This window comes from Peromyscus californicus, unplaced genomic scaffold (assembly GCF_007827085.1).
Source record: "Peromyscus californicus insignis strain IS unplaced genomic scaffold, ASM782708v3 Scaffold_6__1_contigs__length_162567912, whole genome shotgun sequence".
In the NCBI taxonomy this organism is placed as follows: domain Eukaryota; kingdom Metazoa; phylum Chordata; class Mammalia; order Rodentia; family Cricetidae; genus Peromyscus; species Peromyscus californicus.
In genome coordinates this window covers 105337337-105355520 of record NW_026294584.1, presented here as the reverse complement: position 1 = coordinate 105355520, position 18184 = coordinate 105337337, and the positions used below count along the sequence as shown (strand labels likewise).

Here is an 18184-nt window from a genome sequence, read left to right as displayed (position 1 = left end):
AACTCCAGCTCTAAAAGACCTGGACCTCAGTCTAATCAAAAGGCAGCTTCAGGAAATGCACATGGAGAGTCTGCAGGGCAAGGAACTATATTCTTCAAAAGCATCACGACAGGCAAGGGAGGGCCGAGGGCCGAGGCCCTGACATGGCTGCAGACTAGGAAGACGTGACAACAGAGCCCAGGTGGGAGTCTGGTTTGCCCCAGGCAGAGAAGGGACCTGGTGAACACCTGCTGAGAGCGAGCCTCCCATGACTGTGACAGCAGAAGCTGTCAGTGACAGACTCACCAGGGGCTATGGAGAGGCTTCAAGGAGTGGCTGGGTGACATGTTACAGCTGTGGACACGATGGTGACAGGACGTATTGTCACAGCCACCTGAGGTAGAAAGAGTCTGATAGTCTGAAGTTACATGTTAGGAGAAGCACGGTTGGCTGCAAGGATGATTTAAAGGCAGGGACTATACATGGACTCCCTCCTGGCTGGTCACAGGATTTCAAGAGTGTTTGTTAAGAAAGACAAGTAGGTAGCAGAAGGTAATCCTTCACCTTGGCAGAGACATTTTCTTTCTTCTCACCCACAAAAGCCAGATACCTTGCGGATGCCACAATACTATTTCCCTTCAAAGTCTATAAAATATTTAAAACGAGGACATGAAATGCTGTGATCATCACAGGAAGTGGCCAGAAACTACTCACAGAAACCTGATGCAGAATTAAGCACCCCAACTTTCTCCTATCGATTATATCTCAGAGGGAAGGACAAGAAGCCACTCTTTAGATAAATGTCCTGGCTAATAAGAGGAAGGCAGAACTATTATCACTTTCTCTGCAGACCCCAGGAATATAATGGTGCTAGGTGTTAGCCACTAAAGGTTGCTATGAAATAGTTCAGGGACTCCACAAAGAACCCAGCACGACCTCAAAGAGTTTCACTAACTCTCCTCTCCCCAAAAGACTTAATCAGATCAAGCCTCAAGATGTAACAGATAATTTAGGGGAACACATAACAATGAGAGAAGTGCTCAACTACACACGGTGAGGCAAGCTGCAAAAAGCCACCTGAGCACACAGGACAGACCAACCTATACAACACTTCACCAAACGTGGGAAAGAGTAGGAGAAAGAGCGCTGTGGCTCTAAACCACAAGAGTAGCTGCCAAGAACAGCCTCTGCTCCTCTGTGGACTCTGATGCAGGCATGACAGTTTAGACAACTAAACCTTAACATTTGCCAAATACTGATATTAAGGAAAAACCATCAGTTTTAAAAGAGACTTTTAAAGTGTCTTTAATTTTTAAAATGTCATATTACAAATGATAACCAAATAACTATCTCAGCAGATATTGCCCCAGTGTGGTGAGTGCAATAAACTCTGTACCTGAAGTCTGAAGCACCCCCTTTCCTCCAACACAATTGACTCAATAAAGATAACTGACTTTCTTAATGAATTTGGCTTGCATATGGTCATTTTTTTTCTACAGACCTCCACTTCTCCTTTCTTTTATTTTCCCTGCAAGTTTTACACTACAAGTTCCAGATTCTTGAGCCACAGAACTGTCCTTTCTAAGTCACAAGTGACACTGAGAGGCACAGAGGGAAACATCTGCTTGAAGAGAGCTGTTACTTTAAATTGGAGGTACGACATAAGAGCAAAGACATAAAATTGCACCAAGTAAGTGTAAGTAAATGTAAAGATGAATGATGGATGCCTGAGATCACCAAAGAGCTCTGCTGACATTAAACAGGATTCACCAGTCTCCTTTCAGCACTTTACCTTCAACCCATGTGCAGAAGAGGCAGCATGCGAGACCAGACTTGACTGGCCCATGTGATACTGCTTTGTTTCGTTTTCCCATTCACATGAGCTGCTGCTCTGAAAGGTTCAGGCTGATTCAGAGACTGCTGTGCATAGGCTGCCTTCACACAGCTGCCCTAGAGTCAATAGCCGTTCTGTCCCTTGGTTTCCACAAGACCAGGCCCAACTCAGCATCCAGCCACCCTCCTGCTTTCCTGATACCTGGCCAGCTCGGCTCATTTATTCAGTAGCCTTCCAGAACTGACACTGTGTTTGAACCCTTGACTTTCCCAGAGCCTCTTTAGACCTGTCAAGCATGTTCAGACATGCTGGGAATTTGGTTACTACCTGTTTTCTAAGTTTACATAAAGCTAAGGAATTGATAAAAGGGCATTTTGAACATAGAAGACAAAGAACACAGAAACAACTGTTCTGTGTGCTTTCTCTGCCTGTGACTGTGACACAAGAGACCTTAGTCCCTTGCCCACCCAGCACTGCAGCACACTCGGCCTCACCTTCATCGCTCCCAGTTCCTTTCTGCTTTTTTTTCTTGACTAGTTGAATGGCTCGGTAATCAGTTCTTGCTGAGCCCCCACTTTCCTGGGACCAAAGAAAAGTGTGTCAGTTGCTTGATCTAAACAGCAGAGGGAGGGTAGCAAGGGGACTAGAGAACCATCCTAAGCCTGCCTTGGGAATGTATCAGAGCTCCAGGAATCAGTCACCAGCAAAGGCACGCGGGAAACCACACGCTCGACTGTTAGCACAGGAAAATGCACTTCATCATCTGGAACAGTGAAGGTCATTCCTCCAAGATCTAAATGCATTAAAATATTTTAGAGAGGCTGTTAAGAGCTGCACACTGCCCTGCTCCCTAAAACAAGAGTCTTCCTGATGCCAGGGTTATATCATAGCAGCCCTGGGTAGTGTTGGCAGCAAGTGCCACACCTGTCATATGCCAATATAGAAAGTGTCACTGAATTCAGCAAACTTACTGAGGTGCCACAGAAACAGTATTCAAATAGGAAACTTAAAAATTTGTGAACATTTAGTAAGAAAAAGTTTCATTCTTAAAACTACAAGGAGCAAAGGAAACCAGGCCTCTACCAGCCCTCTACAGCTCATGGCATACAGAAACCCATTCACAACACCATTCCCACTCAGAGAAGCAAGGGAGCCCAATGCCACACAGCGAGCAAGAGAACAAACAAGGGGCAAGCCCAAGCTCTGCTGGCTCCTCCATCTCCACCCACAGCTAGGCTCTGAGACACAGGGAGGCACAGAGCGTCAGGGAAAGGCTTCCCACACTCTGACCTGTGGTTCTCTCCAGTCCCTGTCAAGTCACCTGCTACTCTTAGCAACTGCTGTGGCAGCCTAAGCAGATGCTGGCAAGTGTAAGCTCTGCCACCAACAAGCCACACACCAGACTGTGCTGCTCTCACATTGAGAGAAATGCAAATCAGCTCCAGTAGTTGGTTACTAGGTACCCTCACGCTCGTAGTAAGGTAAGATGCTCATAGTAAGATAAGATGCATGAATCTTAACATGATCAATGTCCAAAATGAAATTCAACCAGCATTACAAAGAAACTTATATGATCATTTCCATCATAGACTGAGGAAAGTCAGACTCTCTCTAGGAATATTTAAGTTACTTTAAATTAGATTATATTAAAGGTATAATTGATATAAATATAGAGTACAGTAACTGTCCAGCCTCAAAATTGGAGTATTGTTATAATCCTTCAAGAATGAAGGCTCAGAGAACCATTGTTTAATTCTAATAAAAAATATCCTGACGTAGCTTTTAAGTTCTCACTGAAGAACTTAAGAAGACTGATGCCAACATTGCTCTTCTAGGACTCGTCACTACGTGAAAAGCATGAAGGTGAACATTTCAATAGTAGGAAATGCCTCAAGTTTTCTCAAGAAAACTATAAAATCACAGAACTGCAAAGAACCTTAGAAACAATGTAGCCCAAACCCCTTATTTTAGAAATAACTGAGGATTTAAGGCTCAGATAGGTTAAATCATTTGTACAAAGCTGTAAGAATGTCAATTCCAGAATCAAGGTCAAAGTCAGGCTTCCAGACTATTGCCCAGGTTCCATCTGTCCTTCTGCACACCAGAAAGAACCGTCTGCATAGACAGGATTCATCCCAAACATGATCCAAGGTGCATTAGGGGATGAGGAGCTAGTGGTGGTGACGGAATAGAGTGCTTCATACCAAGTAGAGGCTGCCGGGTGCCAGCACTGAGCTCTGAGTCCTTTTGAGCCCCTGGCCTCTCTGTAGAGCTGGACAGCATAGACTGGGATGGCTCGTGGCTTTCTTCCTGCCCTGGGACCACATCTGGGACAGGAGGCAAGTCTTGTTCCACTTTTATTGGTACCAGACAGATCTGGGACTCTGGCAGTTTTCTTGGGCAGTGTCTGAAGAGGTTGGTGCGGTGTCAGGTGCTGTTAAGTTATTGCTGGGAGTCAAAGCTGGTGGGTCTTGACCCAAGTTCCTCACAGGCAGAGCCACCAGACAGCCTACTGCTCCTGTGCTCATGGCCTGAGAATCATCTGTACTGAAACTGCCTGGTTGAAGAACTGTGGCTGATGTTCCAAGAACAAGAGGACTGTCCAAACTTGGAGGCATATCACTGTGGGTCACCAGAACCCAGGGGGTCCATGGGCCCCTAAGGAGTTGTTATTAGAAGGGAGATTCCCTCCCAGAGAGGAGCTTACAGAAGAGACATCAATGGTGAGGATCCCGGAGTTCAGGGCTTCATCCGACCCAGCTGTCGAACTGCCACTGTTAGCAGGTGTATCAGAGAAAAGTGCTGCTAGATCTATGTTGGTGAGCTCACTTTGGCCTGGGCTACTCAGTTCACTGCTGGGTGTGAGAGAACTTGGAGCTTCCAGCTGAGGTACAAGATCTGCAAAAGCAATGGATATTCCAGTTACTATCATATCAGACTGAGAAAACTTCTTTCTGTTTGAGATACTAGTAGGCACCCCCTGAAGCAACACTGACTACCCTTTCACTAGACCTTGCTACCAGGGGTAAAGAAAGACCTAATGCTGGCATACAGTGAAGAGCAGACACCAAAGGAAGGGCTGACTTGAAAACGTCTTCAAGCTGTCTTGTGTTCCTATAAAGCCTGCCCTTCTTCCTATACTGCACTAGCTAACCAAGGTTTCTTTCAATCCACCCCACAGCATGAAGCCTCCATAAGTCAGCTCTGAGACCAACTCTGGCTCTGGGGTTATTTTTGAAATTAGCTTCAGTCATCTCCAGTCATGTCAAATTCTGTGCCCTGCTCCACATCTACTGTCATCTACAAGTTGGTTAGAGTCCTTCGCGGTTAATCAAGGAGTAAAACTGGCTGTCTGGGCTGGGTTGAAAACTCCAGGGTTAGGCAGATGCATGGAGCTCAGACAACAGGACCTCTCACCTATCTCACTGCAGCCTCTGAACTGCCCCAGCGCCTGAAGCAAAGGAAGGAGCTCTCAGTTCTGCTTCTTCCACATCAACTACACGCTAACCACAAATGCGTACTTTCTAACCAACCATGAAGGCCAGGTCACAGTGCATACTGAACTTTTGTTGTTGTTTTTGTTTTTTTGAGACAGAATTCCTTTGTGTAGCAGACCAGCCTGGCCTTGAACTCAGGAGATCTGCCTATTTCTGCCTCCCAAGTGCTAGGATTAAAGGCATTCGCCACCACGCATTTTTAACTCAAGCCCACAAAAGACATCTAGTTTAGACATGAGAACAGAAACCTAAGTCAGAATCTCTCTTTAGTTGTCTTATCAGAAAGTTTCTTCAACAGTATCTTAGTACCAATACAACATTCTGAGAGGAAATGGGAGTGATTCTTTCTAGAAAGTGAACAGGAAACCTGTTTCTTTCCCAAAATTAAAAACAAGCAAACAAACATACATCTTGATGATTATGTTCTTTGTGGTGAGTGATTTTTGACGGGAGAAAGATGCTAACTTACTCAAAAATCTCCTACCTAACATTTTATTAGTTCCACAAATGTCAACCACAGACTTGGGAGAAAAATCAATGACTAAACACAAGCACATAGTGCTAATGGTTAGAACTGTGGCTTTGGGAGGTAGATAGATCCCAACAAAGATCCTGGCTTGAGCACTTCCTTTTGGTGTGCCCTTGACAAGTCTTTCTGCAGCAGCAGGACCATTGTGAGGTGAACTAAAACACAAGCTGGCAGTCATCAGGCAGCCTTGAGTGCCTGGTCCTCTACTAACAATGGGCAGGATGAATGATACATGAGTCAGTCAATGTACACCATAAACATGGGCCTGCTAAGAGGGCCTCTCACTCATCCAGAGTTTAGGGAAAACTCCTGTGATGTAGCCTGAATTAGCTGGCTTAGGGAAAGAGAGATACAGTTGAAGAAGGAATGTCACGCTGAGGCTTGTGGGGTCACACAGCACCAGCTCAGAGCTGGAGAGAGGGATAATGGTTGAGAGCCTCTGGGAGGAAAGATGACACCCTCTGACATTAAGTAGGAGACTAGCAAGAGAGCAACTGCTTTTCTAATGCAGAGTGGCAACTGCTGTGGTCTAAGGTCATAGTGCCTGAGGTCTAAAGGACAGAGTAAGCAACTGCCTCTCCCAAGAGAAGAGATCAGATAAAGAATACAAACCTTCACCAATCCAGCTGCTCAGACTTCTGCAATAGGTGTGTTAACCAAGAGTGGCTCATAGTATCGCCTTCCTTCTTTTTTTAAAGCTCAGGGAAACATGGCTCAAAGATCTGTCCCTGCTTAGGATTCCAATTGGGAAAAAGCTAAATGCTATTGTCTGCTTCATAGGTCATAGTGAGGGTAAACTGGTTAGAAACATGTATGGCCTCCACCAGTTACCTTACCAACAGCAGAGAAATTTCTCATCCCAGAGAAAATTGTCTCTGAGAATGCACTAGAGAGACACAGCCACTGCTGTCTTTCCTATATTCTTGATGTCCTGCCTGCAATTGTAGGTAAGACCTAGAGGGGCAGGTTTCTAAGTGTGGTACCACAGATGCTGAATGTCAGGTCCTACATGTTCAGCATCCTGCCCTCCACATGCCCTTCACCACTATCATGATGCCTCTCTCATAGCCCAGCAGCCCATTCCTGAGATACAACTCTGCTCTGGGCTTGGAGGGTTTCCTCCCTGCCTTTAGAACACAGTCCTCTGTGTAGGATCTACTGTCCCCTAAGACCAAGAGGAAGAGATAGGATTCAGGGCTCAGGAACAGTGGATATTACAAAACAAACTCAGAGGATGCAGGTACAGGGCAAAGGGCCCAGTTGCAGACAGGCTTAGAGCACATGTGTCAGGGAGGCCCGCAAGGTGATGGCACATTTGAAGGGAAGAACTTCACAGGCAAGGGCAGAACAGGTACAAAGAGGCTGTGGCAGATGCAAGTAGCAGAAGAGAAAGAGCGCAAAGGTCCCATGGCTGTGTGATAACCCACAGCTCCAACTTCATGGTTACACATGACTGAGAGTGGAGAGGGAGACACCATCCCAGTTCTCTCATGCTCAGGCACATGCATTTCGTAGCTCTCCGGGGCCATAGTCACAGACCTTGGCGCCGGCTGTGCTGCCGCACCATGTGCGCCTTCATGCTGTGCTTAGAGGTGAAGAGTCGGTTGCAGCTGGACACTGGGCAGCGGCTTTTCGGAGCACCCACATCCTGCAGGTGTTTCTTAGAATGAATGTACAGACTGCTTCGAGCTGAGAACCTGGCACAGCACCCTGGAACACAGAGGGGAACCAGAGTTATACCTGAGGATGATCAACAATACTTCCTAAGTTCATCAGAAATGACATTATGGACTGGTAAGACAACTCAAAAAGGAAGGTGTTTGCCAGCCAAGTCTGGTGACCCGAGTTTGATTTCTGGAACTCACATAAAGGTGGGAGGAAGGAACCAACTCTACAAAGTTGTCCTCAGACTTCCACATATACACTGTGACCCACTGTGGCACATGAAGCTCCCACCCCCCACAATAGTAATTAAGAATCATATGCTAACTAGTTTTATGTCAACTTGATACAAGCTAGAATAATCTGAAAGGAGGGAATCACATGAGAAAATACCTCCACAAGATCAGGCTATAGGTAAGCCTGTCAAGCATTTTCTTAATTAGTGATTGATGGGGGAGGGTCCAGACCATTGTGGGTGGTATCACTCTGGGTTGGTGGTCCTGGGTGCTATATGAAAGCAAGCTAACAAACTGTGAGGAGGAAGTCAGTAAGCAGAACTCCTCTATGGCCTCTTCATCAGCTCCTATCTCCAGGTTCCTGCCCAACTTGAGGTCTTTCCTTGTCTTTCTTCAACAGACTATGTAACATATTCAGGGTATGTAAGCCAAATAAATCCTTTCACCCCCAAGTTGCTATTGGTCATGGTGTTTCATTACAGCAATAGTAACTCCTAACTAAGACAGAAATTAAGTCAATGGGAAATTACAATCCAATCCATGCAGGATGGCCAAGGGCTCAGATCTTTCAAGAATAAAGGTCATTTAAGAATAAATAAAAGAAAACAAAAACAATAAAACAACAACAACAAAAACAAGACCTAATGAGGTGCTTGTTGAGGGTGGAAGAAATACAAATAGGCAGTAGAGGAAGGTAGCTATAACTACTAACTAAGGCCACGTGACCAGTTGCAAAACTGATGATAATTGACATGTGTTTCTGTCAAGTTTTGTTAAGAATGTATTGTAAAGATATTTGTGTTTTCTTTCCTAGATTTCTTTATCATGTTATATAACACCAATTGAGGTGTCAGTGGTTATCATATGTAAGTTACAAGATACTAAAAGAATGTACTTTTCTACTTATTGCCACTTATTCTAAGATATATAATGTGTTTGCAGTTTTAGTGGGATAGTTACATCATGTTAGTAGTAATTATGATCTGGCTATTGGTTTCATTTGGAAATAAAACATATCTTAATGACATAAGGAAATATGATTGTATATCAAGTTGACAAGGAGTGAATCTGTGATGGCTAACTTTGGTTGTCAACTTGACTACATCTGGAATTAACTAAATATTTGTGAGGGATATTTCTTGATTTAAGGTCAGAAGACTCACCCTAAATCTGGGCCACCCCTTCTGGTGGCAGCCTATATAAAAGGACATAGAAGATGAAAGCTTTTGTTTTTTGCCTGCTTGCCCTCACTCTTGCTGGAAAGCTTATCTATCCTGCTGCCAAGGCATCCCTTCACTGGCATTAGAGTCTTCTTTGGGATTCCAATGTATACTATTGACTAACTGAGTCATCCAGCCTTGTGGACTGAACAATTAGATTCTTGAACTTTCTTCTGGGAGACAACCACTGTTGAGACTAGCTGGTCTACAGCCTGTAAGTCACTCTAATAAGCCCCCTTTTAATATATATATATTTATTCATTCTGGCAGTTCTCTTCCTTTAGAGAACCCTGACGAACACAAAGCATAACACTATGTTCCCAAGCACTGGCCACTGACAAGTGACATATAACAAATACCTAAGGAGGAACACAAGGGATAAAGGAAAAATTATAAAGTAATACGAAGACCATGAATTAGTCAGTCTATGACATGTGATCTGATTGAGTTCACTCTGGCCTGTTTCTTCTATCCACAGCTCCAAGTTAAGTCAAAGTTCAGTCGCAAAAATATATACTAATCACCTCTATTAAGCTATTAAAAAAAAAAAAAAAAAAGCAATCCTACAGTTCTAAGGGTTGGAACTATCTCAACACATGACCACAGATAACCCCACCCATTTCACCTCTGTGCAGCCCAGAAACTGAGCAAATGTCTCTAAGTCACAGGTACAAGTGGGCCAGAGATAGCATTCCCAGCTTATACATTCAACTCACACATCAGGTCTGGACTCAAGTGCTGGAGGAACACACATTTACAGTTGCCTTCCCTTTATCTCTGACTGCCTGTCATGTTGTTTTGCTGCCCTTCACAGACCCAGAAAGGGGAGGCAGAGTTAAGCCCAGAGGCTTGTGAGTTGGCTGGCACGTAGGTAGTAAGTCAGAATAAATGGCAGAGCAAGATCAGTACTGAAATAATGAATGCTGTAGAAACAGCTTCTGAGAAGACTGAGCACCGGTGCCTGAACAAGGCGCAGTGGGTGACTCTGCCCTGGTGAGTGATGGGGCCAGGCCTTGGAGCAGAAGGGTGTAAAAGTGCAGGTAGCTGCCCAGCTAAGGCTGTCTGCATGCAACCCTCATTTGCTCCATGGCCAAAGATAAACTTCTGGCCCTCTGCAGAGCAGCTTTTCCTTGTCTGTAAAATGAGATACATGAGGTTAAGATAAGGAACAGGCTTAGAGCTTGTCTAGAAACATGTTTGAACTTTCATGTGAGAATGAAGTTAAGTCCTAAACTATACAGAGACGGCCAGGGCCCTTACTTTTATGGCTCAATTTTTCCTTAAAGAGCCCACTTGGAGGTCCTGGGCACTGGCACTACCCACCACCCTGAGGATGTGCCTGATGTCACTCTCAACACAGGGCCTGGCTTCACTTAGTCCAGTAAGAAGGGGTTCTGGACTCTCTGTACCAGGCAGGCTCCACTGCCTTGTGCAGAGGCCTTGACCAAACCCTGTCACTCTTCTCTCTGCTGGGGCTCAGTATCTTAATGGCTCAAAGCTCCTTGAGAACTTTACAAACAAATGCTCTCTCTTTAACAGTGAACTTCTGCCCTTTCTTCTTCCCCCAATCACCTCTAGAAGAGCTGTGAAAATAAGCAGTCCCCTGCCTCCTGCTCAGCAGCTCTGCCTGAGTTACTCCACCAAAATTTGCCCACCAACACCAAATGACACTAGTGGGCCTCCGTATTCTGAGCTGGCCCTCCACAGACATCCTTCTGGCTCAGCACCCTCCCTGCCTTTAAAGCTCCCACCAGGTCAGCCTTTCCAGTTCTACCACCATATGTGGCTCTCCACCTGGGCTTAAATAGAAAACAAAACTCCACCTAATAGCAATCACTACAATCATCAGAATTGACAAGTATCAATGCTTTTACGAGTCTTAAAGTTTTAATTAGTTGAATCTTTACAAGAACCCTATGAAGGTTTATTTACTTTTGGGTAAGAAAAAGAGACACAGAGCTTAAGCTGTTCATTCCAGGACTTCTCCGAGCCATGCAAGTGGCAGACTCAGGACTTGAATCCAGAATTCACACTTTCAAATGCTTGAGAATTCCATCCACTTGCAGGGTCTAAGCAAGGACCTGCATGCCACCTGCTTCCTTTGTAGTCCAGCCTATTCTTTAAGCCAGCAGCAGACACACAGTCTGCTTTCTGAGTACCTTAAGCCAAGCTGAAGGTACATTTTATCATTTTATGTACCATATGACCAAACTCTTTTCCCATCCAAATCTCAGCTGAGACACTGATCTCAACTACTGTGCCTCCCTCATCCAGGTCCAAATCATTACAGCATGCTCTGACTTCTGTCTTTGCTGTTGCTGGGATTCTCTTCCTTTGTTCTGCCAGCCCCCAGCCCAGGATGACTGCGGTGCCTCTCCAAAGACCAGACTAGGCTTTGGCTCCAAGTGACCTGCTCTTGCCCTGTGGATTCTTTCTGCTGGTCTTTCTGCTTCCAAGAGCCACCCTTTAATGTCTGGCTAGCTCTTCTTCAAGCTGACCAGGACATTCACACTCCCCCAAGAGCAGTATGGATGAAGTTCGGACATCTCACAGCAGCTTGTGTGTTCCTATTTACCTGTCCATACTCATAGCTGTTAGGCTGGTAAGAGGGAGAACTTGATCATACCATTTGTATTATATTCAGTATGTTGTAAGAACTGTTGATGGCTTTAAGTGGCCTTTATCATCCTTCTCCAACTAAGATAACTAAAGTCCACAGATTTAGGTCAGGCCATCTAATTTAGGGCCCTTCTGACTCATCCTGGACTACTCCTTCCTTAGTGAACAGCAGGGTTGTCTTGAATGGGCCATACAAATTTTTGGCAAATAAATTACACTTTTAACATTTAAAGAAAAAAGCCTGTGCTGGCTAGTTTTATGTCAACTTGACACAAGCTAGAGTCTTTTTGAAAGAAGGAACTTCAATTGAGAAAAGTATCTCTGTAAGATTGGTCTGTAGGCATATCTATGAGGCATTTTCTTGATTGATGACTGATGTGGCAGGGCTAAACTCACTGTGGGTGGTACTACTCCTGGGCCTAAGGTCCTGGGTGCATGAAAGCCAGCTGAGCAAGCCATGGAAGCAAGCCAATAACCAGAACTCCTCCATGACCTCTACATCAGCTTCTGCCTCCAGGTCCTTTCTTTGAGTTCCTGCCCTGACTTTCTTTGATGATGGACTGTAACACAGAAGTATAAGCTGAAATACATTCCAAGTTGCTTTTGGTCACAGTGTTATATCACAGCAACAGAAACCCTACTAAGACAAAGTCTCATGAATACCCTTATAAAAAATCAGACAGACTTTATTTTGGTCCAGGTGCAATAAGACTAGTTATTTGTCATTTAGTGAACCCAAGCTATGTGCCAGACCACATATAAAGAAGCATTCTTCTCCTCACTTCACCCATTCCTCATAATCATCACGTTGAACAGGTAGTGGAACTAGAGTCTCAGATTAAGCGGCAGGGCAGAAGGCAAACCTGTACTTCTTCCAATACACTCCTTAGACAGTGTGCACGTACTTTCAACTAACCCAATAAACACAATGCTGTAACTGGCAATTATCTTAGTGCTTCTGCAAATCAAACTTATAGCTCAACATGAGTGCTGGTGTAGCACTTTGTTTACAGCTAAAGCACCATTTTAAATGCTACCTTCCACAGGGCACTCGAATGGCTTTGTTCCCAGGTGGGTGATACTGTGGCCCTTTAGATGCTCTGCTCTAGTGAATGACTTGCCACAGCCTTCCACAGGGCAGGTGAACCTCCGGTCATCGTCATGTTTCCTGAAACAAAAGTGAAGGAACAATTACTACTCACAGACTCACAAATATGAGGCTTTAGACACAAAAACAGCATGCTCTCTCCATCAGAATAATCAATGCATTTCAGAATGTCCACAAAGGGTTTGTTTAGCTGCCCCACAGTCAGAAATTCTACTTTGATAATTAAGGTGGCCCCAGAGCCAGACACAGAACAATTAGTGCTACAACAATCTAGGAAAGGATGAGTCCCAAAGGAGTAAATGAAGCAATCTAAATTGTTTAGAAGTATCTATAGTCAATGTGCTTTCCAAGCCACAGATGGCCAGAAGACAGACAGACAGACAGACAGACAGACACACACACACACACACACACACACACACACACACACACACACACACACACGGAACTTGGCAGCAGTGGGAAAGAATTCTCTTAAGTCAATTTATAAAGTCTGTCTTTTTCTAAGTATTGTTTTTATTCTGAACACCTCAGATCCCAGTTACGCAAACAGACACAGGTCATCCACCCCCTTAGTATGTGTAACATACCAATGTTGCAGCTGTGACCAAGATGGAATGAGACAACATATTAAACATTACGGGTACACAGACCCCAAGTTGTCATTATCACTACCAAAAGTTAGTAATAACATGAAGAAAAGTATTTCTACAACATCTAACAGGAAACAAATGTAATTGTATTGACAGTATGCTAAGTCAACCAAACCAAGCCTAACAGGAAACAACTGTTGTCAAGTGAGGAGATTCTTAGTGCCTTTCTTACTGTTTTCTGATTTTCTAAAACATTGACACTGAGCTCCATTTTAAATAGCTTGAAATCTGAACATAACTCAAAGTGTTCTGTGACACACACTTCATGTGCTTTCAGAACATAAATAACAAAATGTAAAGTTTACCTTTTGTGCCTTAGAAGTTTGGACATGCTAGTGAAGGTCCAGCCACAACTGTCTGAGTCACAAATAAATGGTCTTTCACCTTGTAAAAGGAAAAAATGACACAGCATGACTATGAACACAATAGCTACCACAAAGTATGGGTCCACCCTGTGGTGCACCCTCCAGCTCGTACCTGTATGACTTCGCAGGTGAATTTTCAGTCGGCAGGCTTTGTCATATTGTTTATTGCATCCAGGAAAGGAGCAGGAAAAGAGCTCTTGTTCCCTGAAGTGGGCTCGGTTATGGGAAAACAGGGCACTCACTGTGATGAAAGTCTTCTCACAGCCTGAATGAAGGAAGCAGAAACTTAGATCATAGGACGACAAAGCACACAGTATACTTACATTGTCTACAGCCTGGGGCACATTCACAATGAGCAGACAAGGAAAGATATGACTCGGAAACCATTTCTGCAAAGCCCTGTCCACCAATATTTGGCTTTCTAGAAGCTACAGTAGGGGTAGCACACACAGGCCACCTGCCCCAGTGTTATGTGGAGATGACACAAGTGATTAAGAGGATGTCCTCCAAACACAGCCTTGGCCAGCCAGCTCTGTAGCCAATTCTGCATAAACTAGGCGTGTCTTCCACAAACCCAGCTGGCAATGCTGTCTGAGTGAAACCCAAGAAATCAGCCGAACAAAAAACACTAACGATCAAGTCTCCCACAGCTTTGCAGGCTGCAACCATCCCGCTAGCTAAGATTTTCTATCCCACTGGAGGATAAATGTGCATCCCCCACACTTTTCCATTTCCTCCAGCCTCTCCGACTGGCAGCCCCACATTATCATCTGGTCTCTTTTTCTTTTTCTTATTTCCTCAGTTCTTGTCAACTTCACTTCCATCCTCACAGCCCCACCCCACCCGACCCCATCAGCCCAAGCAACCTACACCTCAGCAATTCCTACATCAACACTTCTTTGACAAAAATGTCTGGGGCTCAAACAGGGTGGAAAATAAAAAGCTGAAAATGCTATCTCTGTTGCAGCTCTTCCTCAGAGTCCCCAAAATGCTATCACTAGACTGTGAAGCACTGCACAACCCTGAATAAAAGTAGCAGCCTAGGGAATCTCTGCCCCATCCAAAAGTCCTCTTCCATAGTTAGCTTCAGTCTGTTCCCTTTGCTACTTAGGATGTAACTGAACATTAGCATTCTCTGCCTTAGCAACAGCCCTCATCACCCCCAATCAATAGCCATGCTCTTTCTTCCTCCCTCTGCGATCTTTTACCTGAAGCCCTCTACCATTCCCACCGCCACTTTCTGGCCCATGTTGTCAAAAGAATCCCTCCTTGACTGGACACTTAATGGTGCTCCCCCAGTCCCTCTCCCAGCTTCTATGGAAAGCCCAACTGATGGGGCACCTGATGCTTTGAAGTGAATCCCTGTCCTTCACACAGTACAACACACACAGAATGATGCTACCTTCACCAGGGTGAGGCCTGCAGACACCATTCTCACATCAGGAAATGATTGCAGAAGGTGTTCAATCAGAGTGTATCAGATAGTTTGTGGGCATGTAAGAATACTAGAATCTGTTGCTAAACCCTACATATGAGCATACTCTATAATAACGCATGTTATTAAGAGAACAGAATGTGTACACATGTTAATGTGCATGCTAGGTGCTGGCTAACAGTATAGAAGAGAATAGACATGATCCCAGAAACTAAGAAGTCTGACAAAAATAAAGTATGAAAGACACAAAAACAGATGTGCCACACACCTGATGGTGGGGGCAGAGGCTCATTCTGGTGAAGGAGCATCACCCTGGATAATACTGGGAAGGACAGTATTTAAAGCATGAGGTATCCCTGGGGGCTCTGTGTCCGCTAATCCGTGGGGCTTCCACAGAGGCTGGAGAAGGTCCAGAGAAGCACTGTAATTCCCTCAGTAATTTAAAGTGGCATATTTGGCCTTATAGTCTTGGATCTCTGACTCATCTCATATACTTGAGTAGATTGAGAAAAATAAAGTCCCGACTCAACTCAACTCTGAGAAGAAGTGGTCACTTTCATAGGAAGCATCTTAACAAAGGGCTCGTGGCCTCCCCCAGGGGCAGCTGTGACTATGCATGCCACTTCGCTGTAGGAACCCAAGGTTTCACATCTAACTACCTGAAAGGAACGTGAACACAAACACGGGAGTGTTTTTTTTTTTTTTTTTTTTTTTGCACGCTTCTCACTTAGATTAGGGCATCCCCGGTAAACCCTGCCCAAACAACAACAACAGAGCTTCACCCCTGATCCAGACACCGTCGGGTCCCGCCCGCCCCCGCAGCTCCGCGGCTCCCGCTCACCGGGGAAATCACACTTGTAGGGGCGCTCGGGCTCGAAGTGGCTGCGCTGGTGGGAGTTGAGCTTGGCGTGGGTGGGGAAGCGCTCGGCGCACACCTCGCACTTGAACAGGCTCTCCTGCTCGTGGCCCTTCATGTGCGCCTTGAGGTTGTACACTGTGGTGAACTTCTTGCCGCAGCCGCCCACCGGGCAGCCAAAGGGCCGCAGCTTGTCGTGCGACTGCAGGTGTCGTTTGAGCTTGTAGGAGGTGGTGAAGGCCCAGCCGCAGCCATCCAGCGGGCACTTGAAGGGCCGCCGGCCCTGGAGGCTGCCGTGCGTCAGCAGGTGCACCTTCAGCTGGTGCTTCTTGGCGAAGCTCAGCGCGCACTGCGGCTCCGGACAGCGGTAGGCTGGAGAGGCAGCGCTGGCGGCCGCCGGCCCGCGGCGGGACACACAGGCGCTCGAGGGCTCCGGGCCTGGGGTAGTCGCGGGATGCAGGCTCGGGGCAGCTGGCGCGGGCGCAGCGGCCAGCGTGAAGACGCCGCGATCGAAGCGCACCAGGAGGTCCTGGTTGTGGATGGTGACGGTGCCCGCCAGAGCCGCGCCGGGGGCGGCGGCCGGGACCTGCTCCGGGGGGCTCGCGCAGGGGCCGGGTTCCGCCTCCTCCTGTCCGTGGGCGTCGGCCGCGGCGCGCGGCACTTCCAGCAGTACCACGAAGGAGTCGCCGCCGTCCTCGGAGGGCGGCGGGCTCGGCCCCGGGGCCTCCTCCTGACGCGGCCCGGGACCGCCATCTTCCGGGCCCCTGAGCAGCAGCAGGCGGCGGCGCCCCGGGCCCGCACCGAGGGATGGCCCCGCGCCGCGGCGAAGTCGGCTTGGGCCACCGCCATGTTGGTCTCCGCGCGCGACCGGGGCGGCGAGCACGGCCGGGAGGTCCATCTTAGGCCCAGCTGAGGCGTCCGGGCCACAGCCTCAGGAGAAGAGCGGCCCGGCCCTGCCAAGCATGCGCGCGACACCAAGGGTCCGCCCCACCACCCCTCTGGGAGTCTCTGTCAAAGCTCCGCGTAGAGTACGGCCCCGAGTCGCATCTCCAGCTGCGCGTGCGCAAGAGCGGTGGGCGTGGCGCGCGAGGGCTGCCGGGACTGTAGTCACGAGGGCTCCGGGGGTGGGGCAGGGGCGGGGCCTCCAACTTCTGTGTACTTTGGTGTGAGTCCCAGATTGAGAGAAGAGGGTCTTCAGCCCCTCCTTTTGCATCTGGGTAGCGCAAAGGAATGGAAGGTAGTCGCACCTCGTCAGCGTTCCTCGTGCCTTCTGTGCTTTGAAAATATGAGCTAAATCAGTCTGTGATTGCCAGGTGTGAGGAAACAGATGTCCAGTTTATCTGGGGCCATATGGCCTAGAACTTGCAGTCAGGCTTTGAACCACTCCACTTTGCTTGACATCTTCTCTATGACCTTGCTGAAGTGCACATCTACCTGGTACTACTGGACCACAAACGTGACTTGCTCCGAAGCATATCCTGGATGGATCCCTGCCTATGCCACCAAGGGCATTCCCTTGTTGCCTTGACAGTGTGAGCCTTTTACATTGGTAGTTGTTCCCTGGACTCGGCTGCCCCACTTCTGCCATACGGGTTTATCTGGAGTCCCTCCATTTCTGTCATCACCACCCAAATTCAAACCCATTGCACTCCTACATTCTCAAATAACTAAGGGGTCAGTCCTCAACCTCCCTTCACCCAACCGCCCCCCACCCCCCACCCTGTTTTCTGCAGAGCAGGATTTAATCTTCTGAAAGTGCAAATACTATTAAAACCTTGCCAACCTGCCCTTTGCACCCACACCCGATTTACCCCCATTCCCACCAGTCTATCCCTTAATATGCAAGACTATGCCCCTCCCCTTGTATCTACTCCAAGAGGGATGGAAATACGTCCACACATAAACCACATGAATATTCATAGTAGCCTTAGTTATCACAACTCCCCAGGGGAAACAACCCAATTTTTCATCATCAGATGAATATGTGTTCATACAGTGGAATATTTTTGAACTATAACATAAAATATTGCAAATTTATCATGCCCAAACCTATGGAAAATTTATGAAAGATGTCTTATGATAATGCCGTGTATATGAAATGTCCAGAAGAGCTAAGTCTGTCAGACAGTTGATTAGTGGCCACTGGTGGCTACAGGGAGATGGGGAATTAGGGCTAGCTTATAATAGTGAG

General features: G+C 46.6%; 1 protein-coding gene across 1 annotated transcript in view; it reads right to left on the bottom strand.

Annotated features, from left to right (window-relative positions):
- Zxdc (ZXD family zinc finger C) overlaps positions 1-17085 on the bottom strand; it is a 32316-nt gene extending 15231 nt beyond the window's left edge. The window contains 10 exon segments of the mRNA XM_052719052.1: positions 2308-2392; positions 4018-4032; positions 4034-4186; positions 4189-4470; positions 4473-4711; positions 7379-7549; positions 12614-12744; positions 13643-13721; positions 13815-13967; positions 15979-17085. Coding sequence (XP_052575012.1) covers positions 2308-2392; positions 4018-4032; positions 4034-4186; positions 4189-4470; positions 4473-4711; positions 7379-7549; positions 12614-12744; positions 13643-13721; positions 13815-13967; positions 15979-16891 — 2221 coding nt within the window. The 5' untranslated portion in view covers positions 16892-17085.
- Between the last annotated feature and the right edge of the window lie 1099 nt (positions 17086-18184).